The sequence below is a fragment of the Rhinolophus sinicus genome, chromosome 2 (genome assembly GCF_057876585.1).
Source record: "Rhinolophus sinicus isolate RSI-liver-muscle chromosome 2, RSI-T2T, whole genome shotgun sequence".
In the NCBI taxonomy this organism is placed as follows: Eukaryota; Metazoa; Chordata; class Mammalia; order Chiroptera; family Rhinolophidae; genus Rhinolophus; species Rhinolophus sinicus.
In genome coordinates, this window is record NC_142502.1 from 103,580,537 (window position 1) to 103,605,424 (window position 24,888).

General features: G+C 50.0%; 2 protein-coding genes across 3 annotated transcripts; one reads left to right on the forward strand and one right to left on the reverse strand.

Annotated features, from left to right (window-relative positions):
* The first annotated feature begins 4,585 nt into the window (after positions 1-4,585).
* Positions 4,586-7,137, forward strand: CLPS (colipase). Its single transcript, XM_019738717.3, has 3 exons — positions 4,586-4,744; positions 6,274-6,396; positions 6,862-7,137. The coding sequence occupies exons 1-3, from the start codon at positions 4,661-4,663 to the stop codon at positions 6,991-6,993; spliced, it is 339 nt and encodes a 112-aa protein (XP_019594276.1). The 5' UTR covers positions 4,586-4,660; the 3' UTR covers positions 6,994-7,137.
* Positions 7,138-15,138: 8,001 nt separating this feature from the next.
* CLPSL2 (colipase like 2) lies at positions 15,139-24,888 on the reverse strand. 2 transcript variants are annotated; one of them, XM_074333989.2, is made up of 3 exons: positions 24,755-24,888; positions 23,952-24,074; positions 15,139-15,665 (listed from the first exon to the last, which is right to left on the reverse strand). In XM_074333989.2, the coding sequence occupies exons 1-3, from the start codon at positions 24,836-24,838 to the stop codon at positions 15,588-15,590; spliced, it is 285 nt and encodes a 94-aa protein (XP_074190090.2). In that variant the 5' UTR covers positions 24,839-24,888; the 3' UTR covers positions 15,139-15,587. The 2 variants fall into 2 exon arrangements, with proteins under 2 accessions (XP_074190090.2, XP_074190089.2); XM_074333988.2 differs by lacking the exon at positions 15,139-15,665 and adding an exon at positions 22,282-22,490.

Here is a 24,888-nt window from a genome sequence, read left to right on the forward strand (position 1 = left end):
GCGACAAAGGTTGCAGAACTGCCATAGGTTGGCCAAGACCAGGGCAACCATTCTCTAATGGCGTGGCTCACGGCTGCGGTACGCACAGTATGGGAACAGGCTGGCGAGCTGCCAGACACTGTGAGTCAATGGCAGTCATATACAGAATTTACGCAAATAATCCGTGAAATGGGTATGAGACATGCTATGTTCAACCCTAATATGCAGGGGCCGGATGACGAGCTTTTTACAGCCAGCATGAAAGATCTGGTTTTGGATACTGCACCTGCGAGTGCTTTTGGATCCTTGGTTGCCATTCTTACGCCCTATGTGGGGCAGCGGATCCGTGAAGTTAAAACTGCCATGGCCACCCTAGGGGATGTTGAAAGCCAGAGGTAAAGGAAGTTTAAACAGGAGGTCCACGCAGTTGAGACCTGGAAGCCCAAATCAAAAGTAAAGGGGCGAGGTCGCGGGCCTCAGAGAGTAACACGCGCACAGATGTGGCATGATCTCGTGGCAGCAGGGGTCGATCAGGGGAAAAATAGACCGACAACCCAATGCACTCTTGTTGGAACTTTGGAAACAGTTGCGTCCAGAACAGCAATTCCGGAGAAGCCTAAAGGAGAAGTCTGGGAGTGACCCTTGTCCCTCCAGGACTTCATGCAGCCACTTGAGGCCGACTCCTTTCAGCTTGATTAGGGGCGGGGCCAAGGTACCCGGTCAGAGGGGACAAGCGGGGACTGGAGGCCCCACGTGGAACTGTCCATACATTGGTCACCTTCTAATGTGCAGAGGGTTTTGGCCCTAGTTGACACTGGTGCAGACTGCAGTTTTGTTTATGGGAACCCAGAACTGTTTCCCAGACCAGCAATCTGCATTGATGGCTACAGGGGAAAAACTGTGACTGTGAAAGCCGTTTCCTTACCACTGGGTATAGGAAGGCTCCCTCCTCGTACCTACAAGGTTTATGTCTCCCCCGTTCCGGAGTATATTCTAGGGGTGGACGTGCTACATGGCCTCAGCTTACAGACGTCGGTAGGAGAGTTCCGTCTCCGGGTCCGGGTGGTGAAAGCGGTGACACGCGGGCATGCTCACCACCCTCCTCAAGCGTTGCCACAGCCCTGGCGCATGGTTACAGTGCGACAGTATCACCTGCCAGGAGGACAGGAGGAGATTGGTCGTACAATATTGGAATTGGAGAAGGCACATATTGTGAGGCCGACACACAGTCCCTTTAACTCCCCAGTATGGCCTGTCAAGAAGCAGATGGGAGGGCCAGCCCGGTGGCTCAGGCGGTTAGAGCTCCATGCTCCTGACTCCAAAGGCTGCCGGTTCGATTCCCACATGGGCCGGTGGGCTCTCAACCACAGGGTTGCCAGTTCGATTCCTCGACTCCCACAAGGGATGGTGGGCTGCGCCCCCTGCAACTAGCAACGGCAACTGGACCTGGAGCTGAACGGCACCCTCCACAACTAAGACTGAAGGGACAACAACTTGGCTTGGAGAAAGGTCCTGGAAGTCCACACTGTTCCCCAATAAAGTCCTGTTCCCCTTCCCCAATAAAATCTTAAAAAAAAAAAAAAAAAGAAGAAGCCAGATGGGACCTGGCGAGTGACTGGACTATAGGGAGTTAAATAAGGTGATGCCACCTTTGCACGCGGCAGTACCTTCAATACACGATTTGATAGATCGTCTGACTGTCCGCCTGGGAACATATCACTATGTAGTGGACTTGGCCAATGCTTTTTTTCTCCATTGACATTGCACCCGAGTGTCAAGAGCAGTTTGCTTTTACTTGGGACGGGCGGCAAGTGGACTTTTCAAGTCCTTCTGCAAGGATACTTGCACAGCCCCACTATCTGCCACGGGCTCGTAGCCCAGGACTTGGCACAGTGGGACGCCCATCCTCTGTGTTCTTGTTTCATTATGTCAATGATATCTTGCTAACATCTGATTCTCTTTCAGATTTAGAGCAAGCAGCTCCCTCTCTTCTCCGCCACCTGAAGTCACGTGGCTGGGCAGTGAACGAGGAAAAGATCCAAGGCCCTGGCTGAACCCAGGAAGTCTGGCTGTGCCCAGAAGGACTGGTGGTGCCCTGAGAAACCCTGGCTGTGCCCAGAGAGCCTGGCTGTGTCCAGGATATTGCATCCACCTCCAGGCTCCTCGCACAGGGACCCTCACGGAAGACGCTTGTTGCGTAGATTGTGAGGCGAGACCCTGCAGGGGTGGAGTGTGGGGACAGAGTCCCAGAGAGCAGTTTTCAGGCTCTTGGCCTCACGTGGAGGGGTGCTAATTCGGGTAGTAGATGGCCGTCAGCTGTGGCTGATTGACCGTCAGCTGTAACCAGTTAGCCAATTAGCCCCTGATATAACTGCCGCGGCTGCGCTGGGGAGTCAGTCGAGAGTGAGTCGGTCGGTTGGCAGGCAGAGAAGTGGACAGCAGGTTGCAGGTCGTGTGACTCCAGCCTCCAGCGAGACTATAGTGGTATGACTCCCCTACCTATGGCTCCGTGGGTGTTCCTTTCTGGCCTCACCATATCCTGCGTTCTTATGGGGGGGGGGGGCGCGGGACTAGAGGCCCCACAGGCTGCCCTGCACGACAAATGGTGCAGCGAGCAGGGTCTCCCGCACGACAGAAGCACAAACATTGCTAAAGTTCTCTTGGCTATATCCTACTTATAGTGGAAAAAACTCTCTTTCTCCTTTGGAAAGTTAGCAGGGATCAGCTACAGACGGGACTGAAGCATTTTTCACAGCTCCTTTCACACATAGAGATAGCTCTTCTCTCCCTTCCCCAGGCTCCGAGTCTTGACTTGTGAGAAGGGAACCATAATTACCGTCCCTGTGGCTCAGCTCACAGGAGTATTGGAGTGAAGGGGGTGGTGAAAGCAGGAGGGGCCAGAATGAGCTCATGGGAAAAGGGGTTTTACACACTGAGTTCTATAAAAACAAGTGAGGACGGTGCTCCTTTCATCATGGTATTTCCGGGTCTCTGGAATTGGATGGGTTTCTCTCATTTTGAGGGTCTCCTGGCTGGTTCATCTAGCTGCTCCCTTGTATTCCACCCTCCAGTGGTATAAGGGGTGGTGTTACTCCGGCTGAGTACCTACTATGTGCCAGGCCCCTCCACAGGGGTTCCACACACACTGTCTTAATCAATCTTGACCTAATGAAGGAGTCGTCATCCTCCTTGGATAGATGAAGAAACAGGGGCTCAGGGAGCTTACAAATGTAAATAACTTGTCCAAGGTCATGTAGCTAATTAGTGCTGAGTTTTTGAAGCCAAGTCTGTCTGAATCAAAGCTGTCCTCGAAGCACCCCAATCTGGGGCTCCACAGTGGAGCTGTCTTCCACCTCCCAGGCTGGGGAAGGGTTCCCTGGCTGCAGTGGCCTGTCCTGGGAAAACTGCTCTGGTCCCACACCTGAGCACACTCAGGCAGCTGCGCCTTCCCAGCCTCCAGCCCCTGGGCTGAGGCTCACAGACCCCCTCCCACTCACACGTGGCCTTGGGTAGGGACAGGGTGAGTGGGAGCCTGAACTAAAGGGGTGAGTCTTAAATGCTGGAATTGCAGATATTAACTAAAGTGGAAAGGAAACTGGAGAGAATCGTTTCAAAAGGACTTCCTAAGGGCCCCTGAAATCACTTCAGGGGCAGGCCCCTGGTGTGAAGGCGGAAGGAGGTACACCCAGAGTGAGAATACACTTCCCCTGGCCAGGTGGGTGCAAAGCTGGTCAGCCCCAGGGACTTGGGCCTGTCCTAAAATCCCCAAGGGGGCCTGAGAAGGCTGAGCAGTGGGGAGGCTGGGACCCCTTCTCACCTGAGCCTGACGCTGCCAGATACCTGGGTTTGTGTGGGGCCAAAGCAGGGCTGGATAGGGAGTGGCAAGGGAAGTGCCTAGGATGTAAATTTAAAGAGGTGCTTACTCCTTAGATGCCTCTCTTCCCTCACCCTATTCCCAGCCCTGTCAAGGAGCTTAAGGCACTAGAGGTACCACGTTTCCCCGAAAATAAGACCTAGCCAGACAATCAGCTGTAATGCATCTTTTGGAGCAAAAATTAATATCAGACCCAGTCTTATTTTACTATAATATAAGACCAGGTCTCATATAGTACAATATAATGTAAGACCGGGTCTTATATTAAGTTTTGCTCCAAAAGATGCATTAGAGCTGATTGTCCAGCTAGGTCTTATTTTCGGGGAAACGGTAAATAAGAGCAACAATAAGAGCAGTTAACGTTCTGCTTACATGTGCCAAGCCCTGTTCTGGGCTCTATATCATCTATTAACATGTACAATATATATATGGCATACATTCATTCACTTGAAATTATCCTCAGTCGACAGATAAGCAGACTGAGACTCAGAACAGATAACTTACCCAGCTAATAACTTGTACGTAAACGTGTTCCAAAGTCCACACTCTTAACCGTGATACAATATCACCCCCACCACCACCCCACACACGCAAAAGGTACCAGGTGCCCAGCTGCCACCCACTTACCTTATCAGGACCCCTCCCCCCAGCAGCTTGGTCACAGCTGGGCCTCTGCTCACGGCAGGCCCTGCGAGGTGGGAAGCGTGGGTCACATGTGGACAGGGCCCCTTTTATAGACCCACCATCTCAAGTGGCTCTGTCTTCTGCCACCTGACCAGTCGGCTGCTACCTACCTGCCCATTCACCATGGAGAAGATCCTTGTACTTCTGCTTGTCACCCTCGCTGTGGCCTATGCAGTTCCCGACCCCCGGGGAATCTTTATCGGCCTGGTAAGAGGGTCTTCAGGGGAGGAGTCATCTGAACCCCCAGGTGGGGATTTTTTAAGCTTTGTTCTTGACCTCTGATGTTCCCACCTGGGGCTGCGAAGTGAGGCATCTCTTTCTTTACCGCCCATGCCCTGCCCTGCACCTCTTCCTTAGGGGCCCCAGGAAGGCTGATCAACATAGCGCAAGCTCAGAGCAGTGGTTCAACCTGGCTGAGGGAGCTTTTAAAAAGCCAGAGCCCTAGGTGTCTGTCCTGGGAATTCGGGCGCAGAAGGCCCAATGGTTTCAAAAGCTCCCCAGTGATTCTGGCTTCTGACCTTGAGCACACACTTCCTGCATGCCAGACACAGTTCTAAATGCCTCAAGAGTATTTGCGCATTTAGTCCTCATACTAACCACACGAGACAGGTATTATCATCAGCCCCACTTTAGATGGAAAGCTGATGTAGAGGAAGGTTAAGCAACCTGCCTGAGATCCCACAGCTGGAAAGTGTTTAGCAGGGATGGAGCCCAGGCAGATGGAACCAGCCATACTCTCCCCACTGCCCCACACGGTCTGTCCAGCGAGAGCAGACATGGGAAAGCCCTTCAGGGCCATCCACCCCATCCAGAGGTTCTTCACGCAGGACCATGCATGGGCTCAGTTTCCCCCTGAGATTATGTGTAAAATTCTGTGGGGGGGGGAGGGAGGAGTTTTCCAGGGAAATGGTCCTCAAAGGGGTGTGGGACCCAGAGAGGTTTGGACCCTGTTTTGGGCCACATGTGCATATCCCATGGGAACACTGAGGCAGAGGGTGGATGTAATGCAGGGACTCAGCTCCCGTTCCCCACACAAGACCACAGGACATGGTGAGGCCAAAAAGGAACAACGGAGCCACACATAGGGGAGTCAGACCAATATATTCTCGATGGCGGCTGGTCAAGACACAAAAGCAAACATCCGCCAGTATCCTAACAAGGGGTCTTCCTGCACCCCCATTTCATTGGCGGCCAGGTGAGACATGGGAAGTAGGATCCACAGGATCCTCAATCCACCGTCTGCTTCTCTGCTAACCAACCCAGCCCCTAGTGAAGCCACGGCAGTTATGTCAGTGGCTAATGGCTAACTGGTTACAACTGATGGCCAACTAGCCACAGCTGATGGCCAACGAGCCACAGCTGATGGCCATCCACTACCCGAACCAACACCTTTCCACGTGAGGCCGAGAGCCTGGAAACTGCTCTCCTGGCTCTGTCCCCACAGTGGGGTAATGACTTCCCCAGGGTCACCCAGGGACTTGGTAGTACAGCTGGCACTAGAACCCAGGCATCCTGCCCCCAGCCCAGGGCTGCTTTCTTGGCATCACACTGCATGTTTCTCAAGTGAATGGGGGTGAGGTGGGCAGAGAGGCCACCAGGGCCCGGGAGGTGGGTTCCTTCACACGCACCCCCAAAGCAGGGGAGGCATTGTCAGCAGCAGTGGGTGCCAGGCGTGGAGGTCTGGGTGGAGAAGGGACCGAGGGGAGGGCCCCTGGCTGATGGGCTGCTCCCGGCAGGAAGAGGGTGAGCTCTGCCTGAACAGCGCCCAGTGCAAGAGCAAGTGCTGCCACCGTACAAGTGGGCTGAGCCTGGCCCGCTGCGCACCCAAGGCCAGCGAGAACAGCGAGTGCTCCGCCAAGGTGGGTGCCAGAGGTTGGGTGTGGTGGTGGTGGTGGGAGCGGAGAGGGGCTGTCCAGAAGGGGAGGGCCCTGGAGAATTGGGGTGGGATCAGAGAGGATGGACCTGGAATGCTGAGATGTGAGAGGGAGGTTAACAGGCTTCAAAGCACTTTTTCCCATCCCGTGGTCTGTCTTGACACTCACAACTGACCAGTGAGGTGGATGGGGGCAAGGATTTGGTGTCCCCATTTCATGGATGGGTAAACGAGGCTCCCCAGAGAGATCTAGTTAGTAGGAGCAAATGAGCCGGAATGGGAACCAGACGCTGGGTCCTCCAGGCCCACAGCGCCCCCTGGGGAGGCAGTCAGGAGAGGCACCATCAGAAAAGAGCCGGCTGCGTCTGGTTCTTGGGGTCAGGCAGGTGGCAATTGGTGCCCAAAGTAGCCCCACACAGCCTGGGACTCCCCTGGCTCCATGTCTCTGCAGACGCTCTATGGGGTTTACTACAAGTGTCCTTGTGAGCGGGGCCTGAGCTGTGATGTGGACAAGTCTATCGTGGGCTCCATCACCAACACCAACTTCGGCGTCTGCAAAGATGCTGGACGCTCCCTGGAATGAAACCACCCACCCAGCCCTGCTGGCAGCGCAGCCCACAGAAGGCTCTCCTCCTTCACCGTCTCTGCCTGGCTGGCCACCCCCTTGACCACCACCTCCATTTTCTGATTGGGTTCTTGGCAATTAAAGCCCCTCCTGCAAACCTTCCCCAGGCTCCTGGATGTTTTTGCTGAATCAGCGCCTTCCTTTATGTTCCGTCAAACCTTTGCCTCAACGGGGTAGGCGTCATATAGGAAGGAGGGATGGGTCTGGTTCCAGGCAGGATGAGGCTGGACAGACTGGAGACAAAGTTGTGAAGCAGACCCCGGCAGGCTGGGAACCCTTCCATTTCTGGGGAGCAATCACATCTCCCTGGGATGCTCTCCTTGCCCCTCGAGTTCTCAGACAGACAGGCAAGTGCACACATACACAACCCTCTGGTGAGGAGTTATAATGACCCATATTTTTTACTCTGCATCAGAGCTTACCTGTCCCGTCCTGGGCTCACACCTCTTTTCTGGCCCCAACTCTCAGATGTGACAGCTATCGGACTCAACCCACGTGTTAAAGAGTCAGACCCCTAACGTTGTGGGTTAGTTACTGTGCTCGCAAATCCTCACAGCGATCCTGGGAGGCAGAGTTTATTGTCTCCACTTCAGAGATAAAAGAAATTAAGGTTCAGAGAGGTTAAGTACCTTGCCCAATCTCACAAAAAGCTGGCACTAAACCCATCTATCATCACCCCACCCTTTCTACGATTTCCTGTTCTTTCCCAATCATCCATCACCAAGACAATTGGCTGGAATTGCAGGAAATTTCGTTTTGGCTTCATATGAAAATGTCATGCCCCCTGGAGCCATCAAACCTGTGCTGCCTTAGGCAGACCCCATCTCTAAGATATGCAAGTGGAGGTTCACTGACCCCTCGGTGGGGATGCTGGAGAGGAGATTCACACCAAGAATGTGGGAGAGGAAACTAAATAAAACTAAGATACTCTCCCAGGCCCAGTATTCTGTAGTTCAAGGATCCATGAATCATTTGAATAACCATGAGGTTTATGAGTTAGGACTGGATTTAGCTGTAACAAAAAACGCAAGTAATTATGGCTTAAACAAATAGTGGCGTATATTTCTCATGAATCAAGAAATCTAGACATAGGCAGTGCTGGCATTTGTTTGGGTGCTGGCAGATCTGCAGTTCTCTTGACCTTCTCCTCACAGTTGGCAAATGCCTTTATAGTAGCTCCTATCCTCTCACCATATTCTGAGTTAGGAAGCATGGAGTAGAGTAAGGGTGGGATAGGCGGTGAAGGCAGAGTGTTTATCCTAGCATACCTTCTAGTCTTGCCCTAAAACCTCCAGGCAGACTTCTCCATAGCTCCATGACTGCAACGAGGTCACCTGACCATCTGCAGCTGCAAGGGAGGCTGGGTAATCAACTATTGGGAAAAGGGAATGGAATTGCCGTCACTGGCTTAGACTAATTATGATCTCTCTCCTGGTGCTGGGCACATACTACCCAAACAATACTGGGGTTCTGTTAGCAAGGGAGGGGGTGGGGCCAAAGGCTGGTAACAATGTCTGCCACGCCTGAATTAGTGCTCAACCAGAGGGGCTTTCCACACCTTAGCCCAGCAGGGGTCTCAGTCCTGAGACAAGGGTAGGTCATACTCCTGGGTGCCCAGACTCAGCCCTGGGGGAGATCTATATTCATTCACTTCTTTTTTTTTTCCCTACCCCACTCACTCCCCAACTCTGAGTCAAGCCATTGTTCTCAGTCTAGTTGTGGAGGACGCAGGACACCAGCCCGTGTTGGTGTTATGGGCATTGCACTCTACCCAGCTGAGCCGGTCAGTCACCAGCCACTGGCCGGCAGCTCACCGCAGCCACTCACGGCAGCCCAGCTCCAGATCGAGCCATTGTTCTCAATCTACCTGTAGAGGGCACAGCTCACTGACCCATGTGGGATTCGAACTGGCAACCTCAGTGTTAGGAGCACAGAGCTCCAACCACCTGAGCCACCTGGGCCAGCCCTGTCCATTGTTTCTGTGCATCTAGGTTAGCTCACCTTTAAAATGCCCCCTTTCAGACCAATACTTCTAAAACATACATAATCTTAACTAGCCTGTAATCCAATTCCCACCTTGCTTTCTCCCACCCTCATGTAATCTTCCTTATGGTCCCTCCTTAATCTTAAACACATAAAAAAAAAACTGCAAAGTTGTTATTCTCTGGAGCATTTGAGAGTTTGCTTCCCACATGTTGTGAGCTTGGCTGAAATAAACTCTTATAAAAATTCTCGGGGCCGGCCCGGTGGCTCAGGCGGTTAGAGCTCCGTGCTCCTAACTCCGAAGGCTGCCGGTTCGATTCCCACATGGGCCAGTGGGCTCTCAACCACAAGGTTGCCAGTTCAACTCCTCGAGTCCCACAAGGGATGGTGGGCTCTGCCCCCTGCAACTAAGGTTGAATATGGCACCTTGAGCTGAGCTGCCTCCCGGATGGCTCAGTTGGTTGGAGCGTGGGCTCTCAACCACAAGGTTGCCAGTTCAGTTCCTCGACTCCCGCAAGGGATGGTGGGCAGCGCCACCTGCAACTAAAATTGAACACGGCACCTTGAGCTGAGCTGCCGCTGAGCTCCCCGGATGGCTCAGTTAGTTGGAGCACATCCTCGCAACCACAAGGTTGCCGGTTCAATTCCTCGAGTCCCGCAAGGGATGGTGGGCTGTGCCCCCTGCAACTAAGATTGAAAGAACAACAACTTGAAGCTGAACAGCACCCTCCACTACTGAGATTGAAAGGACAACTTGACTTGGGAAAAAAAAAAAAAAAGCCTGGAAGTACACAGTGTTCCCCAATAAAGTCCTGTTCCCCTTCCCCAATAAAAAAAAATCTTAAAAAAAAAAAAAAAATTCTCCACAAGTTTGGATGTTTCTTATGTCAGCATTCCTCAATCCCTGTTTCCCCACCTGTAAAATAGGATGATAATGGTAACTACTCCTTAAAGGATTTTTGGAGAATTTGAGATCATGTGTGTAAGGCATCTCGCGTGGCCCCTGGCATCTAATAAGTGCTCAATAAACATTCAATTCTGTATACATGTTTGTTTTGTACACTTTTGTTCACATTTCTGAAATTTAAGGTCAGGGAACCAAGAGCTCAGATGTAAACTGAGCTTATTATGGCATGAGCTGAAGCCAGAAAGGGGTTGGGGTGGAGAAGGGAGCTCAAGTCTCCTCTGAAGGACTTTTATTCATGTTCCAACAGGGGAAAGACCCTGTTGACCCCGAGAAGGAATATACCTGCCAAGAAGGACTCCTTGTAATTAACTGGGCTCAAATTCATAATCAGAGTCTAGCAGCCATTGCTGACAGGAGCTTCTCACACATTCTGCATTTCAGGGGAAAGCCAAAGACTGAACTGTCAGCCTCCTGCTCTGTGTTTCTGCCATTTGAGCTGACCATTATGAAGGGGGTTCCTGGAATTGTCTTTCAGCCAATGGGCTGAGATCTGCCCAATATCCTCATTTGCATCCTTACTGACCAATCAGAGCAGCTCCATAATGACCAATCAGAACACGTGATTCCAACCAATCAGGGCAGTGCTATTTGGACCAATAAGACTGCAAATTTGGATTCCTTATTTGCATAGAAATAGACCAATCAGGGACTGGGACAGGGACTTTCTCTATAAAAGCAGGCTTCCCCTTTGTCTCTGCTGTGGTGGTTGCTCACTCCCGGGTTGTGAAAGAATTCATGAGGCACAAAGGAATAGAAGTTAGAAAGTTTATTTAAGAAGAAAAGCACCGGCAGAGGAGTTGTGGGGGTGGGGGGGGAGGGGGGAAGGGCGGCTGAGTCTAGAGTAGACAGATGTGCTGAGTTTCTGTTTAGCTGGGGTTTTATACTTTTCTAACCAAGATGTAATTTGCTTCAGCCTGTAGTAGAATCTTCTATTGTGTTCAGCTTTGTCCTTTGGGATGGGGGAAGGTGCTGTTAAACTTGTTATCATAATCTTTGCATTATTATGTAAATTTAAGGCGGAGCCAGCCCCCTGGAGTCCATTCCTGTCTACCCCTTCCTGTCTTATAATCGGCAAAGCACTCTTATGATTTCCCCAGGAGGCTGCTTCTCTCCATTTTGCAAACTGTTCATCTGAATAAAGTTTCTCCTTTTACTGCACCCCAGATTGGGAACGCCTGTTGGCATTGGATTGGTGGCTACAAACTTTTGTTGACAAACCCAAGCCTAAGAGAATCTCTTCCTGTTTCCTTCCTCATCTCCTCACGACCTCCTCACTGCCCCAGGAACTTGTCCCATGCCCAGCCCAGCTGAGCCCACCCAGCGCCCAGCTCCAAGGCAGCAAACATTGAAAACTCTTTATTTCAGTGATGGAGCATTATCCTTCCCTCCCTGCCCCTCCCCTGTTGGTAGAGGCTCTGGGGATCAGGGGCAGGAACACAGAGTTCTGGGTAGACATGGGGATGGGTGGAGGAGGGGCAGGAGGCAAGGAAGAAGAAACATTAGAAAAAAAAACTTTTCTTAGTTGGCCTATTTTTTTTTCAATTTTCTTATAATGGCCATAGACAATTTCAAACAATTTCTCATTCTTTGGAAATACACAAGTCAGGTCTGGCTGTCAGCGACACTTGTTATACAGGCCCAGGAACATCTGGGAAAGGCGGGACTTTGACCTTGACCTTAGCAGCTGCTCTGCCCTCAGCCCTGAAGGGCAGCCCCCATTTCCACCCCAGCCCAGCTCTGGGGCCCATCTGCTTCCACATAGCAGAGGAACCTGGGCATAAAGGACCCCCTCACCCAACTGCTCAGAGTTTGTGTCTCTGGTTGCCTCCCCCAGGCTGATCCTTAGGATTGTTCAGTGCCCTTCTAGCTCTTCTCCTAAATCCTTTCATGGGCAAATCAACTCACCAATCCTGCACACCTAGCTCAGAGGCTGCCTCAGCCCACCTACCTCCAGGAACACCTGGGGCCACAGCAGAACTCCTGGGGCTGGAGAGGAGGGGTGAGTCTAAGGCAGAGTAGACCTTCTAGCTGTGCGCATTTATGGTGCTACTTTCAGGGTTTGTTGAGATGAACCCTGGAGAACAGAAACCCATGTTAAAAAGGGGATCTTGACCCTATCCAGGATCCCAAGCCCCTGAAGTAGGAACCCACCTTAGGTCTCTCCTCAGTCTCTCCCTGGCCCCAGGAAGCTTGGAGATGCAGTCACAGCAGAGAATTACAAGCTCTGGGTCTTTTCCACCCCCTTACCCTTCCCTCCTTCCCGAGATCTGGGTCCACCCTGGATCTCCCTTTCTGTGAGTCCCTCCCTCCTCAACTACCCTCCACCCAAGGCTCCACGCCTACACCCACCTGTGAATGACACCAGTTGCTTTCAGATCCCTTTATGGCACAATGTGACTGGCAGTTGTAGGACTCCCGGTGGCAGCATCTGCTCTTGCACGTCTTGCTCTGGATGAACATCTCCCTGTTGTCAAGTTGGGAGATGACCCTGCCTGCTCCATCGCCGCCCACCGCCTGCACACCAGGAATTTTCTCCCTGCTGGCTCCCCCAACACTGTGTCCTTACCACCACTTCCACTGCCGCCAGGCTGGGCCATCTCTAGTTGGAGACTGGGGCATATCTGTGCAGTAGGGGGCAGGGAAAGAGGGCACCAGCAGGACGTGACTTGTGCCTAGAGGGGCTAAACAGTTTTTAAAAATTTGCCCTTAGTGTCCCCAAAATAGTTACTTCTCTAGCAAACACCAGGGTTATCCAGACCTTCCTGTCTTTGCTAATGCAGTTCTTTCCTTGGCACAAACTTTTCTCCTGCAAACTCCTACTTACCCTTTCACTTGAGCTGGAATGTCACCTGCCACCGCCCTCCCACACGCACGCACACATATAAACACTCACATACATCAGTGACCCTCACTGCTGGGGTTTATGACACGTTATCTATCACTGCCATCCACCACCTCTCTGTCAGACAATTTCACGAGTCATTCAACAAGCAAATGCTGAGCACCTACTGTGTCCAGGCACTGTTCCAGGCACTGTTCCAGGCACTGGGGACACAGCTGGGATCAAAACAAACAGAGCTGACATTCCAGAGCAGCAGTCGAACAGAACTTTCTGCAATGCTGAAAACGTGCTTCTTCTGCATGGCCTACTTTGGTAGTCCCAGCCACTATGGCTGCTGAGCACTTGAAATGTAGCTAGTATGCCTGAGGCGCTGAATTTTACATTTTGTTTAACTTTATTAATTTTCATGTAAGAAACTGCATGTGACTAGTGACTATACTATTGGACAAGTGCAGCTCGAGGGGAGGAAACGGATTATAAGTACATCAGTGAAATAGGGAGTCACAGACAAAATGTTAAGCAAAAGAAGCCAGATTTAAAAAAAAAAACACAACACTGTGTGACCCCATTATATGAAGTTCAAAAACAGGCAACACTAATCTACAACGATAGAGGTCAGGAGAGTGTTGTTACCTTTGGTACTACTGACGGGGGAGCTTTCTGAGTGCTGGACAGGCTGTGTAAATAGATCTAGGGGTTGGTTATGAGGGTGTTTGCATCGGTTTGAAATCCATTGATTTTGATGTCAGTCAAGATTTGGGCATTGTATTGTATGTAATTTTTACCTAACATAAATGTTAGGTATTATTAATTAATAATTATGATATATATTACATGTGTGTAATTGTATCTATTATGTATGATTAAGTGCTATAAAGAAAACAGAGCAGGAAAGGAGGGCTGGATTGGCATTAGCCTCTCCCTGGTCTCCCTGATTCCACTCTTGCCTGTAGCTCACCCCAGTCCCCCACCTCTACCCGGACACTCTCACCTTCTCCTTCCCACCTCCTAACGCTCCCTCTTTCCCATCAGTTCTTCCCAGAACAGCTAGCAGAATCTTTTTTAAAGGGTAAATCTCATCACATCATTCCCCTATTTCAAAACGTCCAAGGACTTCTCAGGGCATTTAGATAGAAAACTCTTTATGGGACCTGAAGTGCTTGTTCATTCCAGGGCTGGCCTCCTGTCACTAGATTTCTTGCTGTACATCTCCCCCCACCCCACCCCCCCACACACACACACCCTGCAGATACCACTGGGGCTCTGAATGCACCCAATTCACCTGGCCCCAGGCCATTTGCACTGCTGGTCCCTTCCCCCAGAACACCCTGCCCTGTGAGCTCTGCCTGGCTGCCTCCCTCTCCTGCCCTCACGTCAAGGCCTTCCTGTACACCCAGCTAGAACGGTCCCCATCACCTGCTTCTCAGCGCTTATGACTCTCTGAAATTGTCTTCTTTATTTATCTTTTATTTTTTAAAAAACTCTCCCCTTGCTAGAACCTCAGTTCCAGGAGGGCAGGGATCTTTCACTACCTCATTCACTGCAGTATTTCTTAGCCCCTAAGATCAAAGTCCTCGCACATAGTAGGTGTTGAATGCAAAGCAGCTGAATAAATGAAGACACTGTAATACTCTGTCCTTTACCCCTCTGACCTCATGCCCTATTATTTCCACTCTCCCTCACTCCTCCTTGTTGTTCTTTGAATCTGCCAGGCCAGGTTCCAGCTCTGGATCTTTGCCCTGGCTCTTCCCTCCACCTGGAACGCTCTTTCCCACATACCTGCCTAGCTGGCTCCCTTTAGGAAAGACCTCATTCCCTTCAGGCCTTCGTTTAAATTTCATTCTGTTAGTAAAGTCTCCCTGTCGTCGGCCCCTGTTTAAAACTGCAACCTCTCCTCCTATCGCCACTCCTGAAGCCTCTTCCTTGTTTTTTTGTCCCCAGGTGTTTATCACCCAGGATATAGTAATATTTTACTTATTTGCCTCCTACAGGAGAACATCAACTCTACAAGGGCAAAGATTGATGTGTCTTGCTCACAGCCCTATCCCTACCAACTAGAAAAAGAATTTACATAGAATAGGTGCTGAATGAATGCATGAATGAATGAACGAATGAATATCTCTCTTACCAGATATGGGCCTGGGGAGGGGGGCGTGCAGCGTCACATTCCCCTCTGTGATGGCCCGCCTGGGTGCAGCTCCCGTGACTCAGATGAGTTTCCTTTTCATCCGATACGTCTTCTGCCCAACACTCCCTGCTGCCCCCCCACTCTTGGCTTTCACCCATGTCAGCCTCTGTGCCCTCCCACCCTCCCCAAACAGTACAGGTCTTAGGATGGTGGCAGAGGACGTGACTGTACCCTCAAGGTTCCTTACCAAATTTGGGGGTTGTATCTGGAAAAATGAGCCCCTGCTGAGGAGGAACAAAACAGAAGAGAAGCAGGAGGACCGGGAGCAGCAGCCTCCGAATCACGGCCCAGAGGTGGTGGTGGCACTTCTAAGGTCCATCTAACTACACTGCATCTGCCATGTCCCTGCCATGTGACCAAGGCCTAAAGGGTAGGTAATAACGTGTGACCGCCCAATCCCAGCATGGACAGGAGAGGCTGGCAGTGCGGGGCTGGCTCCCAGACCAAAGACAAGCAATGGGGAAAGTGGACGTTCTCGGGAACCGCTGTGCTTCCTGGCCCACGTGTTGTGCTCATCTCACTGCCGGCAGAATAGGCTAGTCCGTGTGCTAGGGCTCCGGCAAGATCTGGGTTCAAGCCCAGCTTTCTAGCTTACTGGCTGTGTGATCTTGGGCAGGCTTCATGACTTCTTGGAGTCTCAGCTTCACCATCTGCAAAACGGGGGATAATAATATTACCTCACAGGGATGACGCGAAGTTTAAACAACCGGTGTCGTGCTTCACATAGAGTAGACACCCAGGAAATGGAAGTTGTTCTCTTGAGAATTAGAAGATCTCAGAGTTACAGGGATTTGAAAAGATTCTCTCATCCAAACCAATGGTACATTATTGTTAATAAACAGCATTATAAACATTTTGTCTCTCAGATGAGGTGAGTAAGTAACAAAGAGGTTGCCGTACTTCCCCAAAGTCAGCAAGCTAGCAAGTGACACATTAGACTCTAGTTTTCATCTTTGTACTCCCTTCCCCCAGAGACCTTCCATTAGAATTCAATAACTCCATTTCTGTAGAAAATCCAGAATGCCTAGATGCACTTGCGTAGGCCTTTTTGGCAAACACAAGAATAACAAGCCTATGACTCACAGACCGTGAATGGGTTGTGGTGTCAGAGTCTTAGGAGTGGGAATGGATGGTAATGCAAAGGGCAGAGCAACGAGAAACATTTTTATATACACTCATCAGGCAGGCCAGGTACTGCTGTGGGAACAAACTACCCAGGACTCCTAGAGACTTCACACAACAAAAGTGGATTTCCTGCTCACTCAAAGTCTGCTATGGGTCCGGGGACTCTCCAGGACAGCATGTGGTGACTTAGTGATCCAGGCATCTCCCATCCTGCACCACCTGGCCATGGCAAGGAAAGAGAATTGTAGAACTCACAGGCTTTCTGGGTACCACGCTGAAGGTGAAATCAACCCCCAAACCCCCATGAGGTCACGTACCAAGATGATAAGAAAAGGTTTATTACTTGAATTACATAACGTTCTAGGGGCAGCAGGCAGGTGCAAAGAGATGTGAGTGGCATGAACGAAGGTGCCTGTGTCTTTAACTTTTACTGTGGCTAGAAGATGGGGCCAGGGGGACGTTCCCATGAGCAGGCTGGGGTTTGTGCGGTTTGCACTTCCCAACAGCGCCAAGGGAGGGCGCACGTGCTTTTCTTATTGACTTGCTGATTTGTAGGGCAAAAGGGGAGTGATGGGGACTTGAAAGCTGTCATCCGCCAATCATCAAACATGGAGTCTTGCTTTGTATCACATCAGGCTTGCTCTTCTCTGCGTTGGCCCAGAAGTTGCACCTGTCGCTTCACACAATCAGAAATATTCACACAACCCAAGCTACCTGCGGGAAGGCAGTCTTTCTGGTGCTGAGGGAGAAGACAGGAAGTGGGATTTGCTGAATTCACAGCATTGTCTCTGCCTTGTGTTGAAAAAAAGAAAGGAAAGCTAAAAGGGTGTGGACCCCGCCTTAGAAATACGGCTTCTGAAAGGATGGACATACATCTTGGTGTGTCTGAAATGTTCCTATAGTCCTGTTGTAATTATTGACAGTGTTCACTTTCTCAAATAGGGGAACTGCATGAAAAATATGATCTGGGTATAATTCTAATTTCTATTGTAAACGTTTGTCAATATCACAAAATTCAGCGCTATTCAGGTTGACAAAGGTGATACATTATAGAATTGTACTTCTGAAACTTATATAATTGAGACAGGTTAGTTAACATGTTGTTAGGCAGACAGGAAAGTCCCTGGTAAAATAAGTAAAAAGCAGCCATATCCTGAAACTCCAGGTTCTGGAATGTCTCCTTCACTCCAGGACAAAGATATGAGAATGTGCCTTGAGGTTAATAAATTATCTATAAATCTCTTTTGGCAAAGGAGCCGATCTGATAGATAGGGATGGGTTCCTTAATCCCTTCAGGATGGGCAAACAGGACAAACCTGATAGACGAATTCCATAAGAAGGCGCCAGTTCCTCTTCCCCAAACAGACAAGGGAAGGTATAAAAGTAAGAATTTTTGCCTCAATCACTGGGCAGCCCGGTCAGGACCCCCTCTCATTCCGAGAGCTGCGACTCTTTACTCTTTACTTTTAAGAAACGACCCTCTTTTAAAACTCCTCGCCTCTCCTTGGTCTGTGCTTCCATTCTTTGGTTTCCCAGGACACAATCCGGCACGAAGAAAATATTCTACATCATGATGTGATTAAGCAACATTACCCTGATAAATTTTTAAAAAATAGATTTATGATATGGGTTTATCAATCTGGAAAATGGCAAATTAAACATGTTTATTTAAAAAAAAAAAAAAAAGAAAGAAAGAAGGCTTCTGAGAGGGGCTGAGCCTGTGTTTGGGCAGAAATAAGTCTGATATAACGGGAGGAGAAAGATTTGGTGAAATTCAGGTGGCCTGGAGCTTTTGCCTTCTCAGCATCAAGTTTGTTTCTCTAAAATCTCCAAGTGAGGAACATTTGAATATCCAGATGCAGAAAAACTTCACCTCTGAATCTGCATGTTAACTACCATAATGCAACAAACAAACAAAAACAAGTATTTATTACTATAGCAAGAAAGGGAGATTCTGAAAAGCTTCTCATCTGCCAGGGACAGAGAATCAGTCAGGACTTAACTTGGTTACAAGTGACAGAAACCCAACCCAAAGTGGTTAAAGAAAATAGTGAATGTACTGGGTTATGTTACTTAAAAGTCCAACGTTAGAGCTATCTGACTTAAGGCACAGCTTGTTTCAGGGGCTAAAATAAAGACATTATAATCTGGCTAAATTCTCCTCTGTGTTGCCTTCATTCTGAGTCCATATAGTGATAAGATGGCTGCCAATAACCCCAGACCTACTTTTTCCCATGCTCAAGTCCAGTGAGAAAGTATTTCATCTTAGTAACTCATACAAATCCTGAACTTCACTCTGATTGGGCAAATTGGGCCATGTGCCCATGGCCAAACCTATCCCGAAAGCCAGGGCAGCAGAACCAACCTCATGGCCACCTACTGAACCAATCTCTGTTTCTAGAGGACTCAGCATTCTGATGTGGATGGAGTCCCACCCAACTTCATGAACTGACAATGGAAGCGGGTTGGTTTCCTTACAGGAAATTCAAGGTTACCAAGAGAAAGGGAGCAATGGATCTTTGGCAGGCAAAATCAGTAAATGTGCCTTAGATAGGGCAAATGGGAATTTTTAGGGGACCACCCACTATGCCTAACTTAAAGCAATGCAAAGTGTCATTAGCACAGCTTTTATTTAGTGTTTTCAGTCTTTATTGGTTTTAAAGTTTTTCAAAGTAAAAGTATTTATAAGACTTTTTATAAGTCACTACCATTCTCAGCTCTCTTTCCAAAGCAATTGTGTTTTGAGTGAATTCTACCCATTTAAGGAGAGTCTAGAGTTCCAGAATTGGCTTTGCCTCCACTTGGAAAGTTTCCTTCTCTACCAGTCAATGTCCAGTCAGGAAGACAGAAACTACTCTAGGTATTTGAAAGAGAATTTAATATACGGAAATGGTCACACAGGTGATGGAGAAGCTGCGAAACCAAACAGGATGTCAAGGCAACAGGGAGATTAGCGATAGCAGGAAGACACCAATGCCCCTAGAGCTGGAGAAACAATGTGATGAGGCTGTGTGACTGGAGTCCCTGGGGACTGTAGGGGAGGGGCTGTCCTAAGGGAGACAAGAGGACTGCTAGTGACATCACCTGAAGTGGAAAGCAGAGGCTTGGGAGGAGGGCAATCGCCCCATTTCCTGCCCTCTGATCTTCAGCCGGTCCTAGAAGCCCAGAAGACAAAGGAGCCTGGGAAATGTAGTTCCAGGGATAAAGAGCTGAGCAGGAGGAGGGCAAACAGGGAAATGACTGGCCCACCTTCCTTCCAAACCCTCCAGGCTGGGAGGAGTCAGTGTGCTTCTGTCTTTTCCCCACTTTGTCCCTCTCTCACTCTTATGTCCGGCTTCAGACATAATGCTAAAGTGGATGCTTTACTTATAGGGGGACTTTAAGGGAAGGAATCACACCTGCCACAAAGCTCATCATTAAGCCTCGGGATAGCATTGATGTCAGTGTTTAGGATGGGGAGACACCACTCTGTGAAACAAACCTCAAACTTTTCCTGTTTTTTTTGTGTGTGTGTTTTTTAATCTTCATAAAAATTTTGCCATATTCATCTCCTGCAGAAAAGAAAGCCACGACTTGCTCATGGATATACATATAGGTAGCTGCTCTTCTGAGTACACTTCTACCATGTTTCCAATAGGGACCCAACTGGACTTTACTGCAAGGCTTGCTGGGAAGTTGAGGGTCATGTGCTCCCCTTCCACCAGCAATTTCCAAAGCCATGGTGAAGCCAGAGTACACAGCTCCAGGAAGAGCTGCCAAACAGTACACCATTGGCTCTAGGTCGTGGGATCCAAACTCCCCTCGCTAATTAAAATAATAATAAAGGGGTTTGTGGTGGCAACTTTTTCCCACTGTAGGTTCTTCTTTTGTCCTTTGGTACTAGAACCCCAATCTTTAGTTGGGCACATGGACACCCAGATGAAAACTACACTTCCCAGTCTTCTTTGCAGTGAGCTGCAGTCATGTGAATAAGTTCTGCCCAGAAGTAAGAGAAAATAATTTGTGCTGCCTCTGGGTCATGCCCTTTTAGGAAGGGTGAGCATTTGCTGTCCTTCTACTCGCTTTCGTCTAACTAGCATATGGACACAGCAGATAGGGTGATGAGCCATCTTCGAAGATGTAGAGGGAAAAAGAAAAATATCCTAAGGCAGAGCTTCCCAACTAGTGTGTCAGAGATACAGATCCGCTCTGCCCTCAGGAAAGCCCCACAGCCCTTCCACTTTCACCCCACCGTGCTATACAGATGTTGTGCTTCTATGTTTGCTGCGCTGTAAAAAATAAAACAATAAAAATAAAAAGGAAGCAGAGCAGCAGACGGCCAAACGAGAAGATGGAAAGCGGTGGGGAGGGGAGCATGGACAACCTCACTCAGCACAGCCTCCACCCAGCCTCCTCCAACTACCGGGTGAAAGACAAATCGTCTACCTTGCTTAAGCCATCATTAGAGTAGGTTTTTGTTTCTGTAGCTATAACCTTGTATCCTTAAGAACATAGATGGTTTGGATTAGGAAATGACTTTATTGTCTACCCATAAGGAAAGAGTTAAGCAAAATATGGTCCATGTGTAATAAAATTAGGCAGTCATTAGTGTCTTCACAAATACTTGGTGACGTGGGGGAAATGATCAAGATAGAATGATATAGGAGAAAAAGCAACATCTAATTTCTGTGTGAGGCAAAGGATCTCTGAGCTGCACTGTGGTTCTGTCAAACGAGGAGTGGTGAATGGGTCTAGGACAGGGTGGCCCTCAAGGAAGACTAAATTTGGGGTGAAGTAGAGTCTCAGGGTTCCAGACTGACCCAGGAAAGTGGGTCCAGACATCAGAGCTGTGGCCGGACATCTTTGTCAGGATCTGGCCCAGCAAGGAGGGGGAGTTCCGAGTCCCAACTGTGTGGGTGCCCTCTTGGCTGTGGGGATGCCAGAGAAAACCTGCACCCACCCCTATCAAAATTATCCCAGGGAGGCTGACTCCACCCAGGCTAAGCCAAGGCTAAGCCAATCCGCAATTTCTACCACATTGACTGGTTCAGGAGTGAGTTTGCAGACTAAGCCAGTCTAATCAGAGTCAATCTTGGGGTGTTTGCTAAGAACTTGGGACAGAGATGTTCCCTTTTTCTGGAAGGAACAATATGCATGGGTCAGGTGGATTTGTGGTTAAGAGCCTGCCCTCTGTTGCAAGACAGCCTGGGTTCAAATCCCAGTCCCATCCCATACCGTGAACCCTTGAGAAGGGTACTGTGAGCCTTAACTCCCTATTTGTAAAATAAGAATAATTATGGTGTGTACTATAATCTTGTAACAATGAGTTAATACAGATTAGAAAGCACTTTGCACAGTGTCTGGGACATAATAAGTGCTCAATAAATGCCACCTGTTTTTATTAGGTGACACCTGGAACTTTTGTGGCCACCAGGAAGAAATCCAGCCTGAGGGCCATGGATTCAGCCAGACCGGAAGCCTGCCCTGCTTCTGGATTTCTAGTTCTCATCACCAATGAATTCCCTCAGCATCTAGATCAATTTAAGGTTTTGTTTTCGTTTGTTTTGGATACTTGCAGCAGAAAATTTCCTCACCAATACCCCCACTGTGTGACCTTCGACAAGTCACGTAGCTCTCTGAGCCTCAGTTTCTATATCCATAAAATGGAACTGATAATATCTGAGATAGTAGAGACGTCAGTGAACCAAGCCCTTTCCAACCACAGGCATGAGCATTTTTGTGTTTATACGTCACACATACTCTCATAAATACTCTCTCAATGACCTCTACCCTTTTGCTCCCTTGGCAAAGCATTTACGTACTCCCTCTCAGTCCTTCCCACATACACCCATCCATAGGCACCTCAACCTCACTCTCCAGACACATTCCTCAACCCTCCCCCAACCCACACACACACGTACACACACGGCCCTCCATCCCAAGACTTGGCCCTTTCTGGACTCAGCCTTCTCTCACTCACACACACCCCCTCACCCCATTCCCGTCCCTCAATTCTGCCCTGAGGCCACCATGCCTCCTCCAGACAGGCCAAAGCCCATCAGAACCTCTTTCATGCCTCTAGTCTCCCTTTTTATCCACCCCCAAACTGGAATAATCCCTACAAGGTTCCCTCACCCAGGAAGTGCAGACAGAGGCCAGAGCCAGGAAGAAATTTTCATGTTTCAGGAGCTGGATTTTGAGCAAGATGGAGGCTCCCAAGGCCTCTGGCCCCAAGGGAGGGAAGGAAAATGGCAGTGACCAGCATGTATCCTCCTCTAAATCAAACGGCACCGGCGGGGACACATCTCGTCCTTGGATACGCACCTCAAACCCTTTTGGCAGGGGCATATTATGTTGGTGGCTCCCTTGGTCTGCAGGGAAAGAGTATGAGAGTTGGGGGTCACCAAGGTGCAGGGGAGAAGAGGGTTAAAGTTCTTGAGGAGAAGAAACAAGAGCACAAGTGATGGAGTAAGACAGACCTGGGATCTGTCAGCCGTACAGCTTATAACCTCCTGAGCTTAGGCAAGTCAGTGAGCTTCTTTGTCTCAGTGTGGTCATCTGTTAAATGGGGATAACAATAGTAACCCAGCTCTTAGGGTTAGTGTGAGGATTAAGTGAAACAAGGTAGATCAAGTACCCATAATGAGAAGACCCTCTGGCCACTTTAGCTGGAGAGTCAGACCAGGCAGGGGCCTGGTTGGTTTCTAACAGCACTGGCAGTTCCCCAGACAGGGACATGGAGGTCGAGCCCATGCTCCCTAGAAAGACTTGGGCCTGGGGCCAGAGAGAGAAGACAAGCAGGAACAAGACATACTGTGCATTCTGCTCCCTGCATCTCCACGAGCTAATAACAACCACGCTCGGTTGAGCGCTGTCGTTGCCAGGACCACATATTCTTCCCAACATCCTGGTGGGGTGGGTACTTTAACCCCATTTTACAGATGAGGAAATTAAGGCTCAGAGAACACAAGTGACCTGAAGTCTCAAAGACAGGGGGCGGAAAAGCCAGGATATACACTCAAGTCCAACTCTAAAGCTGTGGTCCTGCCACTTCAGCGCCCTGCTCCTCTCTGGAAGTGAGGTCACTGTGGCAGGTAGGTGGGGATTGCTAGGGAGAAGGCCTTTCCCCACCTACTGTGCCTCAGTGATGTTAGGGTAGAGATAGTCATTCATTCAACAAATATTTGTCCAGCAACTACTTTGTGCAGACACTAAACTGAGGGGTGGGGGTCAAATATAAATATGCTGCAATCCTGCTCTTGAAGAGCCCCCCCAGTGGCAGAGACAGACAGAAGGCATGGCAAATCAGGGAGCGATGTGCTCTGCTGAGAGTATGAGCCAAGGGTGTGGGAATTCTAAGGAGAGAGGGCTTCTCAGAGAGCTAGGCTGGAGTTGTATTGCAGGATGAGTAGGAGTTTGCCAGGTGGAGAAGGGGGAAAGGGTTTCCCAAGTACAGGGTGAAAAAGCAGGTGCAGCCAAGTGGGGTTTTTTTTGTTGTTGTTGTTTTGTTTTTTGACATGCTCCAACCAACTGAGCCATCCGGGAGCTCAGCGGCAGCTCAGCTCAAGGTGCTGTGTTCAATCTTAGTTGCAGGGGGCAGAGCCCACCATCCCTTGCGGGAGTCGAGGAATTGAACTGGCAACCTTGTGGTTGAGAGCCCACTGGCCCATGTGGGAATCGAACCAGCAGCCTGAACCAGCAGCCTTCGGAGTTAGGAGCACGGAGCTCTAACCGCCTGAGCCACCGGACCGGGGGGGCCCCCCCAAGTGGGTTTTTTAACCTTCCTTCCCCACCCTACTTGCCAATGGTGCTGCCCCACCCCAGAGCCTCACCTGGGGCAAGCATACTGTGGCTATTTTGGTCTTGGGGGCACAGAAGGAGCCACCGTGGTCCAAGTCCATGAGGCAGCAGTCACTGAAGCATTCAGCGTGGTGGGCGCACCCAGCTCCATTAATCTGTGGGGACAATCCAGTCAACAGCTCTCTGGGGGGAGGGGGGAGGGATCTTGGTATGGCCAAGGCCCCAGGGCTCCAAGAAGAGGAGCCTGAAATAGTCACCCCCAAGTCTCCCCCCCATGTCACCCCCTCCCCCCCAGCAGCATTCAGAGGAACAGGGGAGGGAAAGAGTGGGGATTTAGTGTTTTCTTCTCTGCCTCTTGTTTCCCAGGGCCCTCTCATTTCTGTGGGTCCCAGAGGGTGACCTGTGCTGGGGGAGCAATACTCCCAGATCACACTTTCAGTAGGGAGTGGGCAGAAAGTGGGGGAGAAGAAAGATAGAAAAGGGAAGAAAGAGTCATTGTGCCTGGAAGTGGGGGGGAGACTGGGAGACACTAGAGCAGGTAGGTTAAGGCAGGGCTGGAGGGCCAGGGCTGAGACGTCCCGAGTGGGCGAGTGGGAGCTGGGTGCGGGATGGAGGGGATAGTGCTAGTCATAGGCACACATTCTTTCACTTCCAGGGCCACCAAGGAACGCATCAAAGCTTCCAGTCTGGGAACAAATCCCCAACGTGGGCTGCTTCCCACCCCCACCGGCCACTTGTCTCTCCGAACCCAACCTGCACCTTCTGGCCAGACTGATGCCTCAGCCACCACATTCTACTGCAGTGAAAGATTAGAAACGCTCGCTCTCTCGCTCACCTTCGTTCCCCACCTTTTCACCTGCGGGAACGCAGCGCAGCAGGGGAGCAGGACCCCCGCGAGGAGCAAGTAGGCTGCAGCCATGGGCTTGGGCAGCAGAGGTCCAGCGGGGCTCCGGAAGGGCCAAGGGGATA

Excerpts from the sequence above, each read along its gene's own strand:
- CLPS (XM_019738717.3), top strand. The coding sequence starts at position 4,661 with ATGGAGAAGATCCTTGTACTTCTGCTTGTCACCCTCGCTGTGGCCTAT. Across the intron at positions 4,745-6,273 it reads GGGGAATCTTTATCGGCCTG|GAAGAGGGTGAGCTCTGCCT; the intron begins GTAAGAGGGTCT and ends TGCTCCCGGCAG. Across the intron at positions 6,397-6,861 it reads ACAGCGAGTGCTCCGCCAAG|ACGCTCTATGGGGTTTACTA; the intron begins GTGGGTGCCAGA and ends ATGTCTCTGCAG.
- CLPSL2 (XM_074333988.2), bottom strand. The coding sequence starts at position 24,838 with ATGGCTGCAGCCTACTTGCTCCTCGCGGGGGTCCTGCTCCCCTGCTGC. Across the intron at positions 24,075-24,754 it reads TGAAAAGGTGGGGAACGAAG|ATTAATGGAGCTGGGTGCGC; the intron begins GTGAGCGAGAGA and ends TTGTCCCCACAG. Across the intron at positions 22,491-23,951 it reads CCACAGTATGCTTGCCCCAG|ACCAAGGGAGCCACCAACAT; the intron begins GTGAGGCTCTGG and ends CTTTCCCTGCAG.